Source organism: Lithobates pipiens, unplaced genomic scaffold, assembly GCF_037356315.1.
Source record: "Lithobates pipiens isolate NorthernLeopardFrog02 unplaced genomic scaffold, aLitPip1_a1.2 Scaffold_13, whole genome shotgun sequence".
Taxonomy (NCBI): domain Eukaryota; kingdom Metazoa; phylum Chordata; class Amphibia; order Anura; family Ranidae; genus Lithobates; species Lithobates pipiens.
Window position 1 is genome coordinate 193333717 of NW_027507718.1, and position 19349 is coordinate 193353065.

Sequence of the window (19349 nt, forward strand, 5' to 3'; positions counted from 1 at the left end):
TGCTGTTCAATAGCCTGCTTTGGGGGTCATAATGGTACAACATGCTATATGAAATATCATTTCAATTTAAACATAATCTCATAGTGTACTCGCTTACCTGATCTGCAGTCTCCATTTGATTACAAATTATAACTACTTGCTCATCAGCTTTCTTTTTCTTCTTCCTTTCTAGCCTCTCTTTGAGATGCTTTGGAAATCCATTGAAAATGGAAGGCACAGCATCGAGCCGTAGACGCGGCACCATGGCCCCTGGTCGTAACATGTAATCTTTGTCAGTAAAATGATCACTGCAGATTCTGCTGGATGCAGAGGGTTTCCAATTTTTCCGTCGGATTGCTATAACCCACTTGGAGACCCGTTCGGGATCTTTAATTGGAAACCTATAGGAATTTTTACAGATATGTTATAAATATATATGTATATGTAATCTATTCTCATGGGTCAGTCCACTTAAAGCAGAGTTCCAGCTGTTATTTTTTTTAGGGATGTATCGCCGCTCTATTCTCGATTACATATCGTAAGATAACTTCTCTTTGCTGGCTTTTTCCACATTGCTTGTGGGCATATGAAGCCCACAAGCACTATCTTCCGGTACACGGTGCAGCTGAGCGACCAGCATGCACCGCCCTTTTTTTATTGCGCATGCACAGTATGTACGGCTCGCAGCGCCGCACACTTCTGACGTTGCCGTCACAATGGGTAGCAGGGGCGGAAGTGCCTGCCCCATTGTGATGGCAACGAAGGTAAATTAAACAGCGATACAACAAAATCCACCATTTCCCGCATCACTTCCGGTGCCCACTGACTCCTGAGAAATGATGACACACATCTCCCAGGAGCACTAGCGAGCATGGGCGCCGAGGGAAATGACATCAGGCACCAAGGAGAGGAAGAGGCAGATTACAAGGCACCCCTGAGCAGCAGCCAGGAAAGAGTACTGTAAGTAAAATAATATTTTTTTTTTCAAAATGTCGTTGCTTAGGTTTATTGCTGCTGAATACTGCAAAGAAAATTTTATGGGTGGAACTCCACTTTAAAACTGATATTTTGCTTATAGATAAAATGACAATATATTTAGACCGCCTACTCATTTTTTTAAATATATCTTGCTAATACAATGGGAACCTGTAACCATTTTATATCCAGGGTTGATTAAAACCTTTGTAAGCAGACCACATTTTGAAGATTTGGCATGAAGTTTATTCAGCTTTTCAGCCACTTAGCATGCCAAAATGTCTATAGTTAACTAACAGGCCTGAGACAATGTGAAAAAATAGCAAATAAAGAAAAAATTAATATAGCGTGTACAATTGCAATACAAGTCATATTGTAATTGAATGTTAATAAAAATCATCTTTCCAATATGTAGCTGCTGTAAATTTTCTATAAATGCAAAACAATATGGCTTCCTGGAGGTGTTCTATACACAGAATGTGTACTGACCACTCCCCAGAAACATAATTTCCTGCTTGTGTGATTATCTCACCAATTTTCCCAAAAGTCTGCACTAAGATACAAGTCAGATTTCAGGCACCCCCTGCAACAAAAATGTCATATTTGGTGAGATAAACCCAAAAGGAACCCATCTAAAAAGGGATGCAGGCCCAGCAGATTCCTCATTAGAGCCCTGAAGCTGCCACAGCTGACAGATAATTATAAAACCACTCCCATTAGACCCACTCGGCCCAGAGGCAGAGATAAAGCACACATTTTTTTTTGCCAAATGATCATTTTCAATAGGACTAATGTGCGTTTACCTTGCAATTGGACCACAACCCCATTGACTTGAACTACTAAGTTTGACAGGCGGTCAATCAACTTGCCACCTATCAACCTGACATGCTGCATTCATTTTAGCATGCAAACAGCCCCCTCTGGCAGTATAATATGCTTTAGGTGCATGATAAGGGTGTAGTAAAACTGCAGCTTCACTTATTTTACTGCCCCCTGGCCACCCGTGTGAAAAAGCCTAATGGAACCTTCTTAATTAATAAACGTATTACAGTCAGGATGCATATACAGTAATAAATTTGCTTCTCTTTTACTTCTTTTTAACCTCCAAGTGCTGCAGCAAGGGTTAAAATACCATGAGCTGGCAGCACGTAGTAGAGACAGACTCTGGCTGTCATACACAAAGCAGGAGCCCAACACTGAAGGCTTGCATTGCCAGATAAAAACAAACAGTGGAGGCTGTGGTCATCAGATCTAGGTAAGTAGGCATCTTTGAAGGGAGGTGGGCTAGGTTAGTTCAGAGAAGAAAGGCTAGAAAGCAAAAGCACGCATTGTTTTAAAATGTACTCATCCTTTACACAAAGGGCCAGTCCACTGTCCATCAGACTGGGGCTAAACTGTGGCTAGCAGTAAAAAGTGTTGAGGTCAGTTGGAGAAAAACAAGCCCCAGCATCAGTAGGAATAATAAATACCCTGCTGTCAATGGTTCGTAAAAGTAATACATGGCCTGATGTCAATAATGTGAATAAATTCCCTAGTGTAAGATGTCCGTAGGGGTATTGAATACCCGGGTGTCAATTGCCAGTTTCAGTGATTAGTTGGAGCAATAAATGTCCCTGCCACAGTGGGAGTAAAAAATACCCCAACGTGAGTGACCTTTAGGAATAATAAATGCTTCTGTGTCATCAGCAGTAACAAGTGGCCACACCTTAGTACAGGGGTAGGCAACCCCCATCACTGGTGCTGTAAGTGTCAGACGAAGCCTCTTTAGCCGGCACTCAGATCCCTCTGCATCAGCAAAGCAGCGCAGGGAAGTGGAAGAAAAGAGGTGGAATGTGCGTTATCAAACGATTGGATCAGGATAATACTTTATTTCATTTCATATTTCATTTATTCATACACAAAATAGATAAATGCATATAAAGAAGTTCCTACATATTCATAAAAGCTGGGTTACAAAATATACACATTAAGAAATTAAAAGTTTAAAAGTTGAACATGCCCATGCAAGGGCAAGTACTCAAAGGTGGACTGACGCATTTCGAGGGGTTCCCTCTTCATCAGAGCCTTGAAAAAAGGAGAAAAATCTGTACAATACGGTAGACCAACATAAAAGGAATGGCTAGTTGGGAGGTGTATCACATGGCAAGTGATCAGTTCTCCACCTGTCCACATCCCAACGCTCTATGTGGTGTAGAGCAGCGGTCATCAACCCTGTCCTCAGGGCCCACTAACAGGCCAGGTTTGCAAGATAGCTGAAATACATCACAGGTGATATCATTTGCTGTTCAGTGATTGCAGTATTCTAGTGTGCATCTCCCCAAGGTAATACATAAAACCTGGCCTGTTAGTGGGCCCTGAGGACAGGGTTGATGACCACTGGTGTAGAGAGATGTATTTCTCTCTCTGTGTGGGTCTGTCAATTTGTACAGAGATAGGAACTTCCCAACAGATCATATATTCATCAGCTGTCTCGCACAGGAGTTTCTCGGAGCTCCCGCGTCCAAAAGTTTACATCCACACTTTTTAGCCTTTTCAAGGCTCTGATGAAGAGGGAACCCCTCAAAACACATCAGCCCACCTTTGAGTACTTGCCCTTGCATGGGCATGTTCAACTTTTAATTTCTAATGTGTACATTTTGTAACCCAGCTTTTATGAATACGTAGGAACTTCTTTATATGTATTTATCTATTTTGTATATGAATAAATTGTATTATCTTGATCCAAGCGTTTGATCACGTGCCTTCCACCTCTTTTCTTCCATTTGGACTTCTTCGGACCACCCCTGGTCAGTTTAGGCAGCGGGACACACATGATCATTTTCTATTTTTCTTCTTTTGTAAGTACTACCTCTCTATACTAACAACGCCTTCACGAGTGCAAGAGTAATTCTTTCTCTGTCTACATTGTCACCAGCGCAGGGAAATGTCAGTGAGACACTAATGTATTCCAATCTCAGAATTCCCACACCGTACCTGCACTGAGGGGGGGGGCACTGTGCCCCCACACATTTAAAAGATGGGAAACATTGTTTGGTTCTTTAACTTTGCTGCAGCTGCGATTGTCAGCTTTTGTGATGGGGAAGAGATTAGGTGCAGTTCTGGTGGGGGGGAGGGACGGTCCCTGTTTCTAGGAGGAAGACTGTCATTGGCCACTGATAAAGCCAATCACAGTCCTTCTAGCGCTGCCCGCCATCTGGAGGAAGATGACTCATTTGGTTGCCACTACCAATCTCAGAAAGAAGGGATTTCACTGTGATTGAGAAAACCACAATCAGGTGACAGTTTGTGTAATTACTGTTGAGCTTCTGGGAACTTTGTTGAAATTATTCCTGAACCTTTGCGTCACTTACTACTGAACCCCGGCACTCTGTGTCCCTTTAAGCCACAGCCAGTATTCAGCGTGATGAAAATCATACCCAACCACTTTTTCTCAGCTGCGGGGTCCCAAGGTATGATCCTGCACACAGGCCCACTGCTTTTTGAAAATGCCCCTGACCTGGGCTCATCATTGCGCATCCATTCCAGTTGCTTGTATGTGACATCACATACATGCATGTGGGCTGGATGCGAGAGCTGGATCAGTGTTGCCAACCACCTATATTTTTACTGACAGACAATAAAAAGCAGCACTTTTCTTCCTGCCAGGAAAAGGTTGCCAGTAAAAAAAAAAAAAAAAAAATTAAATAAAATGGCTGTGACGCTCAGCTCAGTTCCCATCGAGAGCTGGCAGAGACCATCCAAGTGCCTGCTACAATGTGTCTGGGTGGCGCCGGTGGGGGTGGGGGGAAGTCCGGCAGAGCCGGTGCCTGAGCTTGGTGTGTGATGTCATGGTGCAGGGGAGCCAAGCGGAGCGGGTCTGTGGGATGGGAGGAAGGAAAGGCAGGAGCGGGACTGTCAGTGCTGTTTGGACTGAAGGGACCACCTGGGGTGGAGAGAAACTGTCACTGTGACTGTGACCCTGGAGAGGATGCATTGGTGAGGTATCATCATCATCTGTGCTGCTGCACACTGCTGTCAGTGTCACTGTGACAGTCAGTTTCATGCGTGTGTGCTGCCCATTCTAATTTCGTGCTCTTCAGTAAGTGGTACTAACATAGGAGAACATTTTGCAGCTAATAAAGTTAATTGGTAACAAGTCAATAACATGACTGGGTAACATGATGAGCGCATCTTAGAGAGTCAGAGTGTCTCAGAAGTAAAAATGGGCACAACTGCTGCTTCCAATATGACATTGGTGGGCATGAGTGCATGCAGGTAAGGGTCCACAAATGCAGACAGTGTGTGTTTGGGGACCTGCACCTACATGACTGTCAAACTGGGAGCAGCATCTGTGTCCATGCTGATGCTGCATCCTAATATCCATAAATGGGACTGCCTGCACGCAGATCCATGGAACAATTGTGCATTCTGTGCAGGTAAAACATGACCCTCATACTTACTCAACTATTGTATGTAAAATTGAGCCCCAATAATATAAACTGTTTAGGGAGAGCTGCAAGTCTTTCAGCTAAGAAAACCTGGATAATTAAACCAAAATTAAAAGACAAACACTCTAAATCAGTATCATCAAACCAGCCACAATATAAAGTGCTATACTAAAAACTAAAATGGCATAGACTCATAATTGTATATAAAAAAATCCTTAATATAAATAAATTCATAAATGTTTACCGTGTATAAAACGCATACACACACACACACACACACACACACACACACACACATATATATATATATATATATGTGTAAATGGTGAAAATGTGACAACTAATAAAGTGCTATACATTAATCCCAAGAAAGTGCTTGGTGCAAATCACATAAACGACTTCATATACAAAGATCCTTCTGATGCTTGCTGTGATAAAAAAACAAAATGGTAATTCTGTCATGAGAGACTCCAAAAGTTCTAACTGTACAACTTCAAAAGGAAAGACGGTGCTCTCAGGTGAAAACACTTTGCACTTACCAGAAATATTTGACCTCTTTTCTCAAAGAAGGTCAAAACTGAATCAGGTAAGTGTATCGCCAAGTAGAAGTTAAAATAAACCTCCATCAATGTCCTTTTGGATTATTATTAATCAACACATCTTAAAAGACATTCCTGTGTCTTTAAACAATCCTTTATAAACCTCATTTGCAAGGGGGAGACTTCAAAGATTCCCTCATAGTGTAGTATTTCAAATGTTTATTGCAGAAAATAAAAAAATTGTGCATTCATTGTACACAATAAAAACAAGTATCAATGAGAAACTGAAGAGCGTTGGCTTTGGCTCCACCTGCGTTCCAGAAGCCGGAAAGGACGTGTCCTGGGAAGTCCCACCCAATGCATTTTGCCAGCAGACGTCTGACGTCATCAGGGGGTCACATGACCGGACCCATTGCCTCCTCTTATATACCCCACTTTCCGCCCATACATAATAATCAATCCAATCAAAATCAGGACCAGCCGATCCCTAAAGGTGATACATTCATCTCCCAATGTTAACACTTTATTATACCAACTTTATCAATCATCATTTATTAAAACAAATATAAAAGTTATATAATAAAATAAACTAAAAATACATTTGGATGAATATGGAGAACTCTAGTGGTCGAAATAGGTTAAGACCTCCGATCCACATAACTAATGTGAACCTATGACCTAAAGAGGACATCTAGTGTCTAAAAAATAAATTACATACATTTGAGATGCCAACCCCCCCCCTTCCCATTCATCTCTGAGGACCTCTAGTTGCTGTATTGGAGAATGCCAAAACCATCCACATATTTCTTCCCAATAAACCCTATTAACAACTTGAGCTTTGGAAGGTTGTACCCCCTTCATAACCAGGCCATTTTTTGCGTTACTTTAACTGACAATTACGAAGTCATGCTACACTGTACCCAAATAACATTTTTGTCCTTTTTTTCCCCCACAAATAGAGATTTCTTTTGGTGGTATTTGATCTGGTTTTATTTTTTGTGCTATAAACAAAAAAGACCTACAATTTTGAAAAATAAATAAATACATTATTTATTGCATTTTGCTATAAAACATCACCAATAAACAAATGTAAAAAAATATAATTTCTAAATCAGTTTTGGCCAATATATATTCTGCTACATATTTTTGGTAAACAAATCCCAATAAGCGTATATTGATTGGTTTGTGCAAAAGTTATAGCGTCTACAAGCTATGGTATATATATATCAGAACAAATAGTACAAAAAAATAATATAAGAGAACAATGATCACACATCTATTGAATGTATGAAAAGCAATAATAGCTAAAAAATGGCTAGACCTGGAAAAAAAACACGATAAAAGAATGCCAAGTGATAGAGAAGAGGGTCAGGCAGAAAGATTCAACGTTATATGGGAAAAGTGGATAGACTTTAAGAAAACCAGGACCTATATGGAAAAGTTGGCGTAGGGCACTGGTAAAGATGAGGAGTAAGGGGGAATGGGAGGGGGCGTGGCCAAGATGGCAACCAGCTAGGACGTGTTTGCAGAGAGCTCCGCACCTGGCAGGCTATTTATCCGGCATTTAGGGACATATATCTCTCCCCGTGGGCCGGTGAAGCGGTGGTGAGGCTCGGGGATGCGCAGGGGTAGCTCCGGTTCCCATAGGAAGAAGCACACGGTCCCGGGAACCCCGCCGGGAACCCCGCTACAGACCCGCGCGGCACGCGGGCAGGCCTACACCAACATGGCGTCTCAAACGGACCACGCTGACACGCCACCGATGGGTGATGATCAATTTCAAGCTCTTATGCAAGCGATCACTGGTTGCCAGACTACCCTAACCACTAAGATAGAGCAGATACAGCTCGACATGGGGCTTATCCGGCGAGATATGGATAAACACCGGGAGCGGCTTGCCGAGGTGGAGCGGAGGGTTGGAGACGTGGAAGATGTTACCCGCGACCATGATGCCTCCCTCCGTACCCTGCAGGTGCGGGTGAAGGCGCTGGAATCCAGGGCTGAGGACCACGAGAACAGGAATAGGAGGAACAACCTGAGGTTGGTGGGCCTCCCGGAGGGGTCGGAGGGCCGTGACACCGAAGCCTTTACCTAACGTTTGCTACGTACACTTCTCCCGCTCGCTGAGTTCTCCCCTCATTTTGTCGTGGAACGAGCGCACAGAATGCCGTCGGTTCGTGGCCCACCGGGCGCCCCGCCACGCACGTTTATTTTCCGCCTTTTGAACTTTAGAGACAGAGACCTGGTTCTTCGGGAGGCGAGGAAGGTGGGGGACCTGCGCTTTGAAAATGCTAAATTAATGCTCTTTCCTGATTATTCTGTGGAGACGCAGAGGCAACGCAGGACATTCGACCAAGTCAAGGCCCAGCTGCGCACCAAAGGTCTCAAGTACAACATGATGTTCCCCGCGAAACTCAGAGTGATTGACGGAGAATCCGTTCGTTTCTTTACCTCCCCGAGTGAGGCCTCCAGATGGATCGATTCCCTTCCCCGGCAGAGATAATTTTTGATGGTGATTACCTGACTGGGGTCCACAAGCATCACAAGTTTTGCCCAGTGTCACGCGGATCGGATTTCCCCCCCCCCCCCCAGCTCTGTCCCTCCATCTCGGAACTTGGAGGGCAGGTCGGAGTGCCCCTCTCCTTTTCATTACTGGTTTTGGGCAGGGGGCGCGGAGCCGACCTGATATTCTGATGCTCCTTAGGGGGGGTCTACAGGTTCATGTTTTCATATTTCTGCCTTACGGGCCTTAGGGCCCTACCCCTTCCCTAGTTTATACCCGGGGGGGTTTGCATGATTACTTCTGGACGTGAATACACTGTACTGAGGATGCTGGACCCCGCTACTCCGAAGTTGTCGTCCTGTTGGATGAGTTGCTACTAAGAATGGGCCCTTGGAACATTCCAAGAGAATCTTGCACTTCAATCTGAGGCGTCACATACACTACTATTTGTTCCCTTTTGACTTGTTTTTTCTTTGCCTCCAGGAAGCGGCTGCGCTGGAGTTTGTCTACTCTGCGCAGGAGACTCTGTCCTAGGTGTGCTGGTTGATACGCACCGCCCCCACGGGAGATTTCTCCTTTAAATGGGTTTGATTATGTTTGGTTTGGGTTCTCAAACACCCTGGGGCTGTTTTTCTGGGGTGTGGGGTGGGAAGGGAGGGGAGTTCCGTTTTTTTTTCTGTTTTTTCTGCCCTTCCAGATTATGGCTCCGTTGAAGATCCTCTCCTGGAACGTTAGGGGGCTTAACCAGAAGATTAAACGCTCTCTTGTTTTTGACTACATGAAAAAATATGCTCCGCATATCTGTGTTCTTCAGGAGACGCACCTAGTGGGGGGAAGGATTATGGGATTGAAGAGGCCCTGGGTGGGATACCACTATCATGCCACATATTCCGGCTATGCCCGGGGGGTTAGCGTCCTTATCCATAAGTCCCTTAATTTTGAGCCTCTTGATATTGTCACAGATAAGGACGGGAGATACGTGCTGGTCCATGCCACAATAGACATGATAGAAATGGTGCTGGTGGGTCTTTATATGCCTCCTCCTGCGGATCTGTCTCTACTACATAAACTGACTGCCCTGATAGCCCAATTCCAGACAGACAATGTGGTTATAGCAGGGGACTTTAATATTCCTCCTAACCCTTCCCTGGATAGGTTGACGCCTGACCGGGCCACAGACTCTCCAGTTTCTCGCTGGGCACAGGTGTTTGGGCTGGAGGATGTCTGGAGGTGGAAACACCCATCAGATCGCCGGTTTACGTGCCACTCCTCCTCCCACAACACACTCTCCCGTATTGACCTAGTCTATGCTGGTGCCCCCATGCTTCCCAGGGTCCTTGGAATAGAGTTACTTCCTCGGGGCATCTCTGACCACTCCCCACTGCTGTGTACATTGCAAACCTCTACCCCTCAGAGGGATAGACTATGGCGTTTGTCTAGGTACTGGATTGAGCATCCCACCATTGCCTTTGAGATGGGCGGTGAAATCCGGGGATTTTGGGCCTCAAATGTTGGCACGGCTTCTGGGGGGATGGTCTGGGATGCCTTCAAGGCCTATATGAGGGGGTGTTACCTCTCCTCCATTGGTCGGGAGCGCAGGAATGATAAGATCACGGTAGAGGAGGCAGAGGCCAGGGCCCAAGAACTGGAGACCCGGTTCACCCTCACGGGTAACCCGCTCACGGCTCAGGATATGAAAGTAGCATATAGAGAGGTGGTGCTGCTTAGGGTGGCTAAGACAAGCAAACGTCAACTGGCTCAGACGCAGAGGATTTTTGAACAGGGCGAAAAGACGGGGAGATTGTTGGCCTGGATCTCGAGGGAGCAGGCCCCAATCTCCACTATCCCTCGAATACAGAATAGTGCTGGGACACTGGTGACGGATCCCCTTGCCATCAACGCTTGCTTTGCAGAGTTCTACTCCGCCCTTTACTCATCTAGGGTGCAGTACTCAGCGCAGGAGTTAAGTGCTTTTCTAGAGGGGGTGACACTCCCTGCCCTTACTTCTGAGGCCAGGGACGGTCTGGACTCCCCGATCACTCTGGCGGAGGTCCGGGTGGCACTGGGGTCCATGCAGCCGGGGAAGACCCCTGGGGAGGATGGGATACCCCCGGAATTTTATAAGCATTACCTAGAGGAGATGTCAGTTAGAATGCATGATATGCTCACCGTGTCCCTCCGGGAGGGAGAACTTCCTCCATCTATGGCACAAGCCATCATAGTGGTGATCCCTAAACCTGGGAAGGACCCCCAGCTGTGCTCGTCATACCGACCCATTTCCCTACTCAACTCGGACGCGAAAGTGCTGACCAAAATCCTTGCCAGGCGACTGAACGAGGTTATACTTACCTTGATCCATGAGGATCAGTCTGGCTTTATGCCAGGGAAGGGGACAGATATTAATATTCGCAGGCTCTTTACTGTTTTGGCCTCGGGGGATGCAGAATGCGGGGAGGAGGTTGTGGTCTCCCTAGACGCGGAGAAGGCCTTTGATTCCGTGGAGTGGGACTATTTGTGGGCAGTCCTCCATAGATTTGGATTCGGTCCAGCCTTTATCTCGTGGGTCAGGGCGGTGTACAGAGCTCCCACGGCCAGAGTGCGTACGGGTGCGGTCCTCTCCCCGCTCTTTCCCCTCCATAGGGGAACCAGGCAGGGGTGCCCACTGTCCCCGGGGCTTTTTGCACTGGCAATTGAACCTATGGCGGCTATTCTCCGCTCCTCTCCTGAGGTTCGGGGTATTGTCCGGGGTCCTTTGCAGGAAAAAGTTTCGCTATACGCTGATGATACCTTGTTGTATCTCAAGGACGACGGAGCCTCCCTACAGGCGGCATTGTCGCATATAGACCGGTTTGGACAGTTCTCGGGTATACGTATAAACTGGGCGAAATCAATTTTATTCCCACTACATGATGGTGCGGGTGGTTCCCGAGTAGATGGGCAACTGCAGAGGGTTTCTCAATTTAAATATCTGGGGGTGGAAATACACAGAGACTTGAAACAATTTATTACCCTTAACCTGAGTCCGGTGGTTACCCAGTTGACCCAGAGGTGTACTGGGTGGAGGTCCTTGCCGCTTTCGCCAGTGGGACGGGTCAATTTAATTAAAATGTCGGTCCTTCCTCGGTTTACCTATCTCTTCCGTCAGACCCCAGTCCACATCCCGCTTAGATTCTTTAAGAAATTAGATGGCATTGTTTCGTCCTTCGTCTGGAATGGTAGGCCCCCTAGAATAGCTAAAACAACCCTCCAACGGCCCCTTGTGAGGGGCGGTCTGGCACTGCCCTGTTTTCTGAAATATTACTGGGCGGCAGTCCTAGTGACTGTCAGGTGGTGGCTCTCCAAGGGCCCGGTCAACCCTGCGTCCTCGTTGGAGGCGGCGTTGTTGGGCTCTTATGCGGAACTCAGGAACCTGATCTATAGGGGACCACGATCTAACCCTGGGATAACCCTCCCGATGCGTACGACGCTTAAAATATGGGATCTGGTGAACAAAAGGTTGGTGGGCGCAGGGGTGTGGGCCCCGGGGACTCCCCTCTGGGGGAACCCCCGCTTGCCCCATTTTCAATCCATCCCGGATCCGATTGTTTGGGCCAGGCATGGAGTTACAACACTGGGGGACATAGTGTCCCAGGGGCAGCTACTCTCCTTCGATGCTATTAAACAGGCCAGGGACCTCCCGAACCATATGTTTTTCAGATTCCTGCAGTTGCGACACGCCTTCCGTTCTCAATTCCCATCTAGAGTGACTCTTGGGGTGTCGGCGGTGGAGGAGGCGCTTGGTCCTGAGGGGGGAGGGACGCGCACACTGTCCATGGTGTATGCCGCGCTGACCGTATCGGAGGAGACCGGGATCTCCCATTTGTTTGAGCTCTGGCAAGGCGACATTCCGGAGCTTACTGAGGAGGACTGGGAGGAGGGTTTACAGCAATACCTGACCCTTGCGATTTCTGCAAGGGACAGGTTTATACAATTGAAGTTCCTCCACCGGGTATATTTTTCACCGGCACGCCTGGCAAGGATTTACCCTGACCGATTGACTACCTGCCCCAGATGCAAAGAAGATGATGCTGACTTTTTTCACATGGTGTGGTCCTGCCCTGGGGTAGTGGGATTTTGGAGAGGGGTCCTGGCCGATATTAATGCAGTGGGGGAGCTTACGATTCCACTTAGCCCGATACCTCTCCTGCTGGGTATCTGATTTTCTGGATATCTCCTGGGGGAAGAAACTGTTTATTTTTTACACTACACTCTATGCGAGGAAAGCCATACTACTGCAATGGAATCAACCTCTCCCTCCTACTAAACAACTGTGGCAGTCCCTGGTGAACGCGGCTTTGCCGCTCTACAAACTCACATATCTGGGCAGGAACTGCCCTGGGAAATTTGGAAAGATTTGGGCGGCATGGGTTGAGGCGAAGCATTTGACTATTGCTTAGGCTAGGGGGAGTGGAGGGTGGGGGGGGGGGGGGTTTCCCTTTTTTGTAATTTCTGTGGTTTTTTGTGTGGTGGGGGGAGGTCTCGGGGAGGTTTTGCATTCTATGCTGCAATGATTAGTGACTCTACACACTGTTAAGAACTGTCTGTGCTTCTATGTGATACAATTTGATTATCTGTCTACTCAAAATATGTATGTACCTTGCTGATGCATGTCTGTTTTCTGTTTTTCTTTTGTTTGAAACATAAATAAAAATCTTTGTTAAAAAAAAAAAAAAAAAAGGGGGAATGGGAAAAAAGAAGACCAGACAAAGGGGAGGGGGGGAAATGATTTATTTATTTATATATATATATATATATATATATATATATATATATATATATATATATATATATATATATATATATATATATATATATATATATTTTTTTTATATATTACACACACACACACACGTGAGCCTAAGGGGATAAATCATGCGAGTGGATTTGAAACTATGTTTTGTATATAATTGTTGTAAAAAAAAAAATCAAATAACGTTTATATATAAAAAAAAAAAATATGCACAGTCACTGTACTAATGACATTGGTTGGGAAGGGGCTAACATCAGGGGCGATCAAAGAGTTAACCGTGTGCCTGGCTTTTGCTTACTCACTGTGGGGGAGGTGCTTTGGATAGGGGAATGCAAAGATTCTTGTTAGCAAAAACAGAGGACCAATGCCTTCCCTTCTGACAGAACAACAATCTGCCTTGTTTACATAGGCAGCTGCTGGCAGACATCAAGTCACAGCAGAAGCGGGGGGAAGTGCACATGCATGCCCCAGATGCGAAAGGGTCAAATCACTTACTAGGTACGTGATCTGGCGCGGAGTGGCCACCCTGCCACAGTATATCTATGGTAGGCAGTCCGCAAGTGGTTAAAAGGGAGACTTGAAAATTTTTAAATGGTATACATCAATACTTTACCCCGAAAAACTTTCTGTATTCCAATTTGATTGGATCAATACAGAAAAAAAGCTATGTTTTTATTAAAATATATTCAAAAAATGTTGATATAAAACTATTTAAAATCTATGTCCAAGTTCAGGCCAACTGGACATAAAGTATTCAATTCAAAAATCCACTTGATTTCATTCATAGATACTGCCTGCTTCATATTACAACCCCTCCAATAACATTCAATCTTTTGAATACCACAGAATGTTAATACACTGGGATCCCTATTATGGTATAATCTGAAATGGTTAAACACTGTTTGGGAAAGCCTTTATATTATTGATATGTTCATTTATTCTAACAACTAATTTCCCTGTGGTCTGACCCACATACTGAATACCATGATACAATAAGTATGTTACATGATCACTCTAACAAGTTAGGAACTTTTTTCTTATATTCTTTGCCTGTATATTTGGATCTAAATGTAGTAGGCTTCCTAAATTAATTTTTGACTGTTTTACATGCATTACACCTTCTACAAGAAAATAAACCAATCTGGTACAAAAAAAGTGCAGGTTGATTTAGGGGGAATCGGATATATTACGAGCCAGCTTGCTTCTTAAACTGTGGGCTGTTCAATAAATAGATTTTGCTTAGCAGGAAGTAGCTTGTCTAAAGTTTTGTCTCTCGGGAGTATAGGCTAGTGTTTTTTAATTATACCTTCAATGGATTTATAATCTCTATTGAAATCAGTTAGAAAGGCTATATCAAATGGGTATTTCTAATTATGTTGGCCAAAGGTGTCTCTCTATCCATTTCTCAAACTGTATTTTTAACCGTTGTTAACATATAGTTCTTATAACCCTTCTGCAATATTTCTACAATTCTTCCTTATACACATAAGTTGACCCTTGGGAATTCCTCCCAACCAAATAGGATAGTGACAGCTTCCAATAGGTATGTAGCTGTTGCGGTCTGTATCTTTGAAAAAGGTTTTAGTACCTAATATTTCTTCATTCCTGTTTAAGAGCAAATCAAGAAAATGTATCATTTCATGACTCCAACCTGCTGTAAATACGAATCCATGCTGGTTACTTATTATTAATTACTGATCCTTTCCATTATCTGGACAACTTTTATATAAAGGCCATTTCTGGTTTATTTATAACACAGATCTCCCTTTCCTCCCACTGATCCAACATAATATTAGCCACACTGGGAGTCTATTTGGCCCACATGGCTACTTCTTTAATTTGATTGTAGTAAGATCTCCCATGCCAAAAATAGCTGTTAGTCATCGCTAATTCCAAGGCTTTAATTAAAAATTTATTTTGTGCTGGTTTTAAATCTGATTTGCCATCTAGTGCTGTCTTAATGGCTAACAGACCATCTACTTGTCTAATACTGCTGTAAAGCCTTTCAAAATCGAACAGTTACTAACAATGTGTCATCCTCCACTGGTGTGTCTTTTAGAATAGTCATCAGAAGTTTACCATTCTTCAAATATGAGTGGTATTGTTGGGTAAGGGGCTGAAAAAAAAAAAATCAATATACCCCCCAATACGTGTAAAAAGTGAATCAACGCCACTTACTATAGTTCTCTCTGGTGGTCTTTTCCTATTTTTGTGTATTTTCAGCAATTGATAAATTACAGGTAGCTTAGGGGCCTCGAGGACTAGAAATTCAGCTTATTTTTAACTTAGTGTGCTCTTTTTGCTTTGTTTATAAGCCTTAATAGTTTTGCCTTATACTTGTTAGTAGAATCATCGGAAAGATTCCTATATGTGGTATTATTCACTAGTCTATCAAATTCTCTGTTGTAATCCTCTTCATCCTGCTTCCTCTATATTGTTTCTTGGTTGTATATTTTTTATATATACATTTATGAACTTATTTATATATAGGATTCTTTTTATATAATTATGAATCTATGATACAATTATGAATCTACACCATTTTAGTTTTAGTATAGCACTTCATATTGTGATTGGTTTGATGATACTGATGTAGCGCGATTTTTGATGAGCATGGTCTGTCTTTTAATTTATACTTACCTGTGTGAACAAGGCCTCAGTGTTTAGTGGTCATATCTGATGAATGGGTGAAATCAGGATGCATTTGTAAGCCGATCAATTGCAAAATGATACATCATATTGTTATGGAGCGATTGTTAACACGATTTGTTCCGATTTTTTACAGCTACCTGTATAATAAACTGATAGAAATTAAACTGTTTACCTGAAAAACTGTTTCCCACATCCTCTGACAAAGTGATTATTGCAGCCATATGCCACGCATGTCATTGGCATTTTGTTTGTAGTCTATAGTCTAGAAAATAAAAATAAATAAAAGTAATGTAATTGTTCTTCAGGCACACTGCTTTGTACAGTGGGAGCTACATTTACAAAAATCAAACAAAATAAGCTCCTAAATGTGTGTATTTTTTACATTTATCTGGCAGTGCAGAGTTAAGAATTTAGCTTACCACAGGTGCTATGTAAAGTAGGCAGATTATCACACAAAAAAATGGATGCAAATAGATGTATCTGAAGCAGGACTTGAGCTGCCTGCAAATTGAATAAACATTTTTTTCAGAATCATGTTTAAACAAACCTGCAGCTACATATTGAGGATGTTTTTAGTAAAAAATGGTGATGAGTTAGACTTTTAGGCTGGGTTCACACTGAGGAACAGAGCGGCTCACAGCAGGGGTCCAGTGCGTCTTTGTTCACCGTTTCAGGTCTGTTCAGCCCAAATTTTTGGCTGAATTTGGACCTGAAATGGACCAGAAAACACATAGGACTCCGGTGCATTTCGACCCAGAGATGTGTGAGCCGATCACAATCTCCTGACATGCAAATTAGATGCGGGGAAACCTGCATCCAATTCACAATGGTGTGAACCCAGCCTAAATGTATGAAAAGGAGGGTGCCAAAAATTGGAAAACTAAATGTCTTTCCATGCAGTGGGGCTGCATCCACGCTGTAAGGAATACATGTTTACTTCTGTCTAGGGAATGGTAAAAGCAATTTTAGTTTCCTTATCCTCTGCTCTAGCTGTGAAGCATCCCCTGGTGTCCTCACATCCAAAGCTATATTCCCTGCATTGGCCTTTATGATATCAGAGGACCTTAAATTGCTGGAGCATAGGTGAGGAGGGGGCTGCGGGGACCAGTCTAGCAGCGCAGAGGTGCCAGAGGATCAGGTAAGTAAAACTGCCTTACCTTGTCCCCTAGACAGAAAAAAAACATTTAACTCTTGCAGTGTGGGGGGAGCCCTACAAAAGGGAGGACTTTTACTTGTCCCGGAGTTCAGCTTTAATTGCAATAATACTTTACAGTAACTAATCAGAACTCACTCTTCCAAAGTCAGACCAGGAATAGATTGGTTTCTATGGGCTACTGCACCTAAATATCTAAGTGTATCAGCAAATATGTCCTTAGGCTAGGTTAACATATTTGTGTCATATTCGTTCAGTGGGCTGAATGAAAAAACTCACAGATCATTGTACTAACACAGGCGATGTTAGTACAGTGATCAACCCCCACTGTGCCATTGTATTCAGACAGAGAGACCGCCCCAACCGCTAGGACACACTGATCAGCACTTGCAGCCATTGGATGCGAGCGCTGAATGGATGCCGGTTGGCTGTCAGTTTTCCAGCATGCCCATTTGACATGATCCAGACGTCAGGCTGGTTTATGTTGGATAGGCTGCTGTACAAACTGGTCAAATGGCGATTGGTTTCTGTTAAATTTGGTCAGTGTGTACCAGCCTTTAGATTGGTGGGTGAATGAGTTTTATTTTTTTCAAGATTTTCTGCAAGCACAGAAAATACCTGATGATCCTGCTGGGATTTCAGTAACTTTCTGTACTGAAATCTGAAGCAACCTCATCATTTCCAGCCAAAGTTTGTAAACTGCAAAACACCTTCTCACTCTGTAATAGAGGCGAGGAAGTGGTTGTACCATCTACCAAGGGGCAGTACCTACATTGAGTGAGCGTTGTTACTAGGATTGCCACCTCATCCCTTTAAACTGGAACACATATTAATTATACAGGTTCTGTGGCTGATTAAGGTGGTAATTAAATTCACTTGGTGCTTTATCTGCATTAAATTAGCCTCAGAACCTGTGTAATTAATATTCAATTCCCACACTCCACATGCAGAGACAGCCAGGAAGTCGGCGCATTGCTAATCACAGGCAGTGAGACATTGCCCAATCTCTGCAGTCGGGCATCGGGGCAATGTCTCACTGCCTGTGATTAGTGCTGCGCTGACTTCCTGGCGGGCTCTGCACATGGGGCATGCGAACATGCCTGAGCTCATCCTTATTCCCCACCCCATAGCTGATGGTGAGATGAGTGGGGGTGAGCTCAGGCGGGTTCAAGACTTGGGTCCGAACTAGCGATGGGCTCGGGCGTGTTTGGATCGAGCCTGCCAGGAAGCTGGCATTGTACACCGCCAATCATATGCAGAGTGTGTATGTGCAGCTGCTGGTCAGGAAATGCCTCACGGCCTGTGATTGGCGGTGTGCAGTGACGGCCTTGATCCGAGTACGCCCATCACTAGTCCGAATCTGCCTGGGCTACCCTGCTGAGAAGCTGACGATCATAGGTGGTGGAGGCATTTCCTACCCCACAGCTGCATGTATACACGCCCCTTGCATGCGTGTGGCTGTGGGGCAAGGGAATTCCCGCTTCCTGGCAGGATAGCTCAGGTGGGCTGAGATGCATGTCCAAACTCATTAAGGAGATGAATTTGGACGATGCTCAAGCTCATCGCTAATCACCAGGTAAAAATAAAAGGAAAAACCTGAAATAAAGAAAACGAATGCAGCTACCACATCTAAGGACTGGTAAACTGCAATATATTACCGGTTCATCAGTCTTAACCTAATAAAGCCGATTGTTAACACACACTATATAGTCAGAGTATCCCCAATCTGCTGCAACACTGCAAGTGCATCCGTTTAGGTGACCATCCCTACCAGCAACATGGCGGACGGCATCCGTTACAGGCGACATTTCCCGTCGTCCTCGACGTTCTACTTACCCTAATACCAAACTTAATAATTACGCGGAATGCCCCGTTATGTAGTTCGGTACATGAAATTCCTTCCTGCTTTGTGTTTATCGCATTTGCACTCTTCAGTCAAAGCTCAGAACATTGAACAAGCATCAGGCAGTAGAGAAGACAGCCCAGCATACAGGGGTCCTTTTTTTATGAACAGGCAAGTGCACGGGCAGCCGCGCCTTCGTCCTTCCGGTTTAGCAGGCAGCAGTAGCGTGTTGTTGTGAAGATGGATGACGAAGAGGAGACTTACCGGCTGTGGAAGATCAGGAAGACTATCATGCAGGTGAGTGAGGAGAATGTTCGGGCTAGGAGACGGCTCATGGGCTCTTTGTCGTAACGAGGTACTGGACAAGTAGGCGAGTGTGTGAGGAAAGATCTAGAAACACATGGGCACCGGTCGCCTCAGCCTTACTTAGTCTGTTAAACCGTTTGGGCTGAACTCGTTTTCTCCTCTTGGTTGAAGGGTTAGACCGTT

The 19349-nt window shown here is 44.5% G+C and overlaps 2 protein-coding genes across 4 annotated transcripts in view; one reads left to right on the forward strand and one right to left on the reverse strand.

Annotated features, from left to right (window-relative positions):
* LOC143974543 (uncharacterized) overlaps nt 1–19023 on the reverse strand; it is a 53875-nt gene extending 34852 nt beyond the window's left edge. Inside the window, exons 1-3 of one of the 3 annotated variants that reach the window (XM_077476064.1) lie at nt 18854–19023; nt 16037–16126; nt 98–380 (exon numbers count right to left, since the gene is read on the reverse strand). In XM_077476064.1, coding sequence (XP_077332190.1) covers nt 98–380; nt 16037–16107 — 354 coding nt within the window. In that variant the 5' untranslated portion in view covers nt 16108–16126; nt 18854–19023. Of the gene's footprint in view, nt 1–97; nt 381–16036; nt 16127–18675; nt 18794–18853 lie in introns of those variants that run through there. The other 2 variants (XM_077476066.1, XM_077476065.1) reach the window with 2 other exon arrangements.
* The window catches only part of POLR2E (RNA polymerase II, I and III subunit E), a 28773-nt gene continuing 28427 nt past the window's right edge, over nt 19004–19349 (forward strand). The window contains exon 1 of the mRNA XM_077476067.1: nt 19004–19157. Within this exon, the coding sequence (XP_077332193.1) occupies nt 19101–19157 (57 nt within the window). The 5' untranslated portion in view covers nt 19004–19100. The remainder of the gene's footprint in view (nt 19158–19349) is intronic.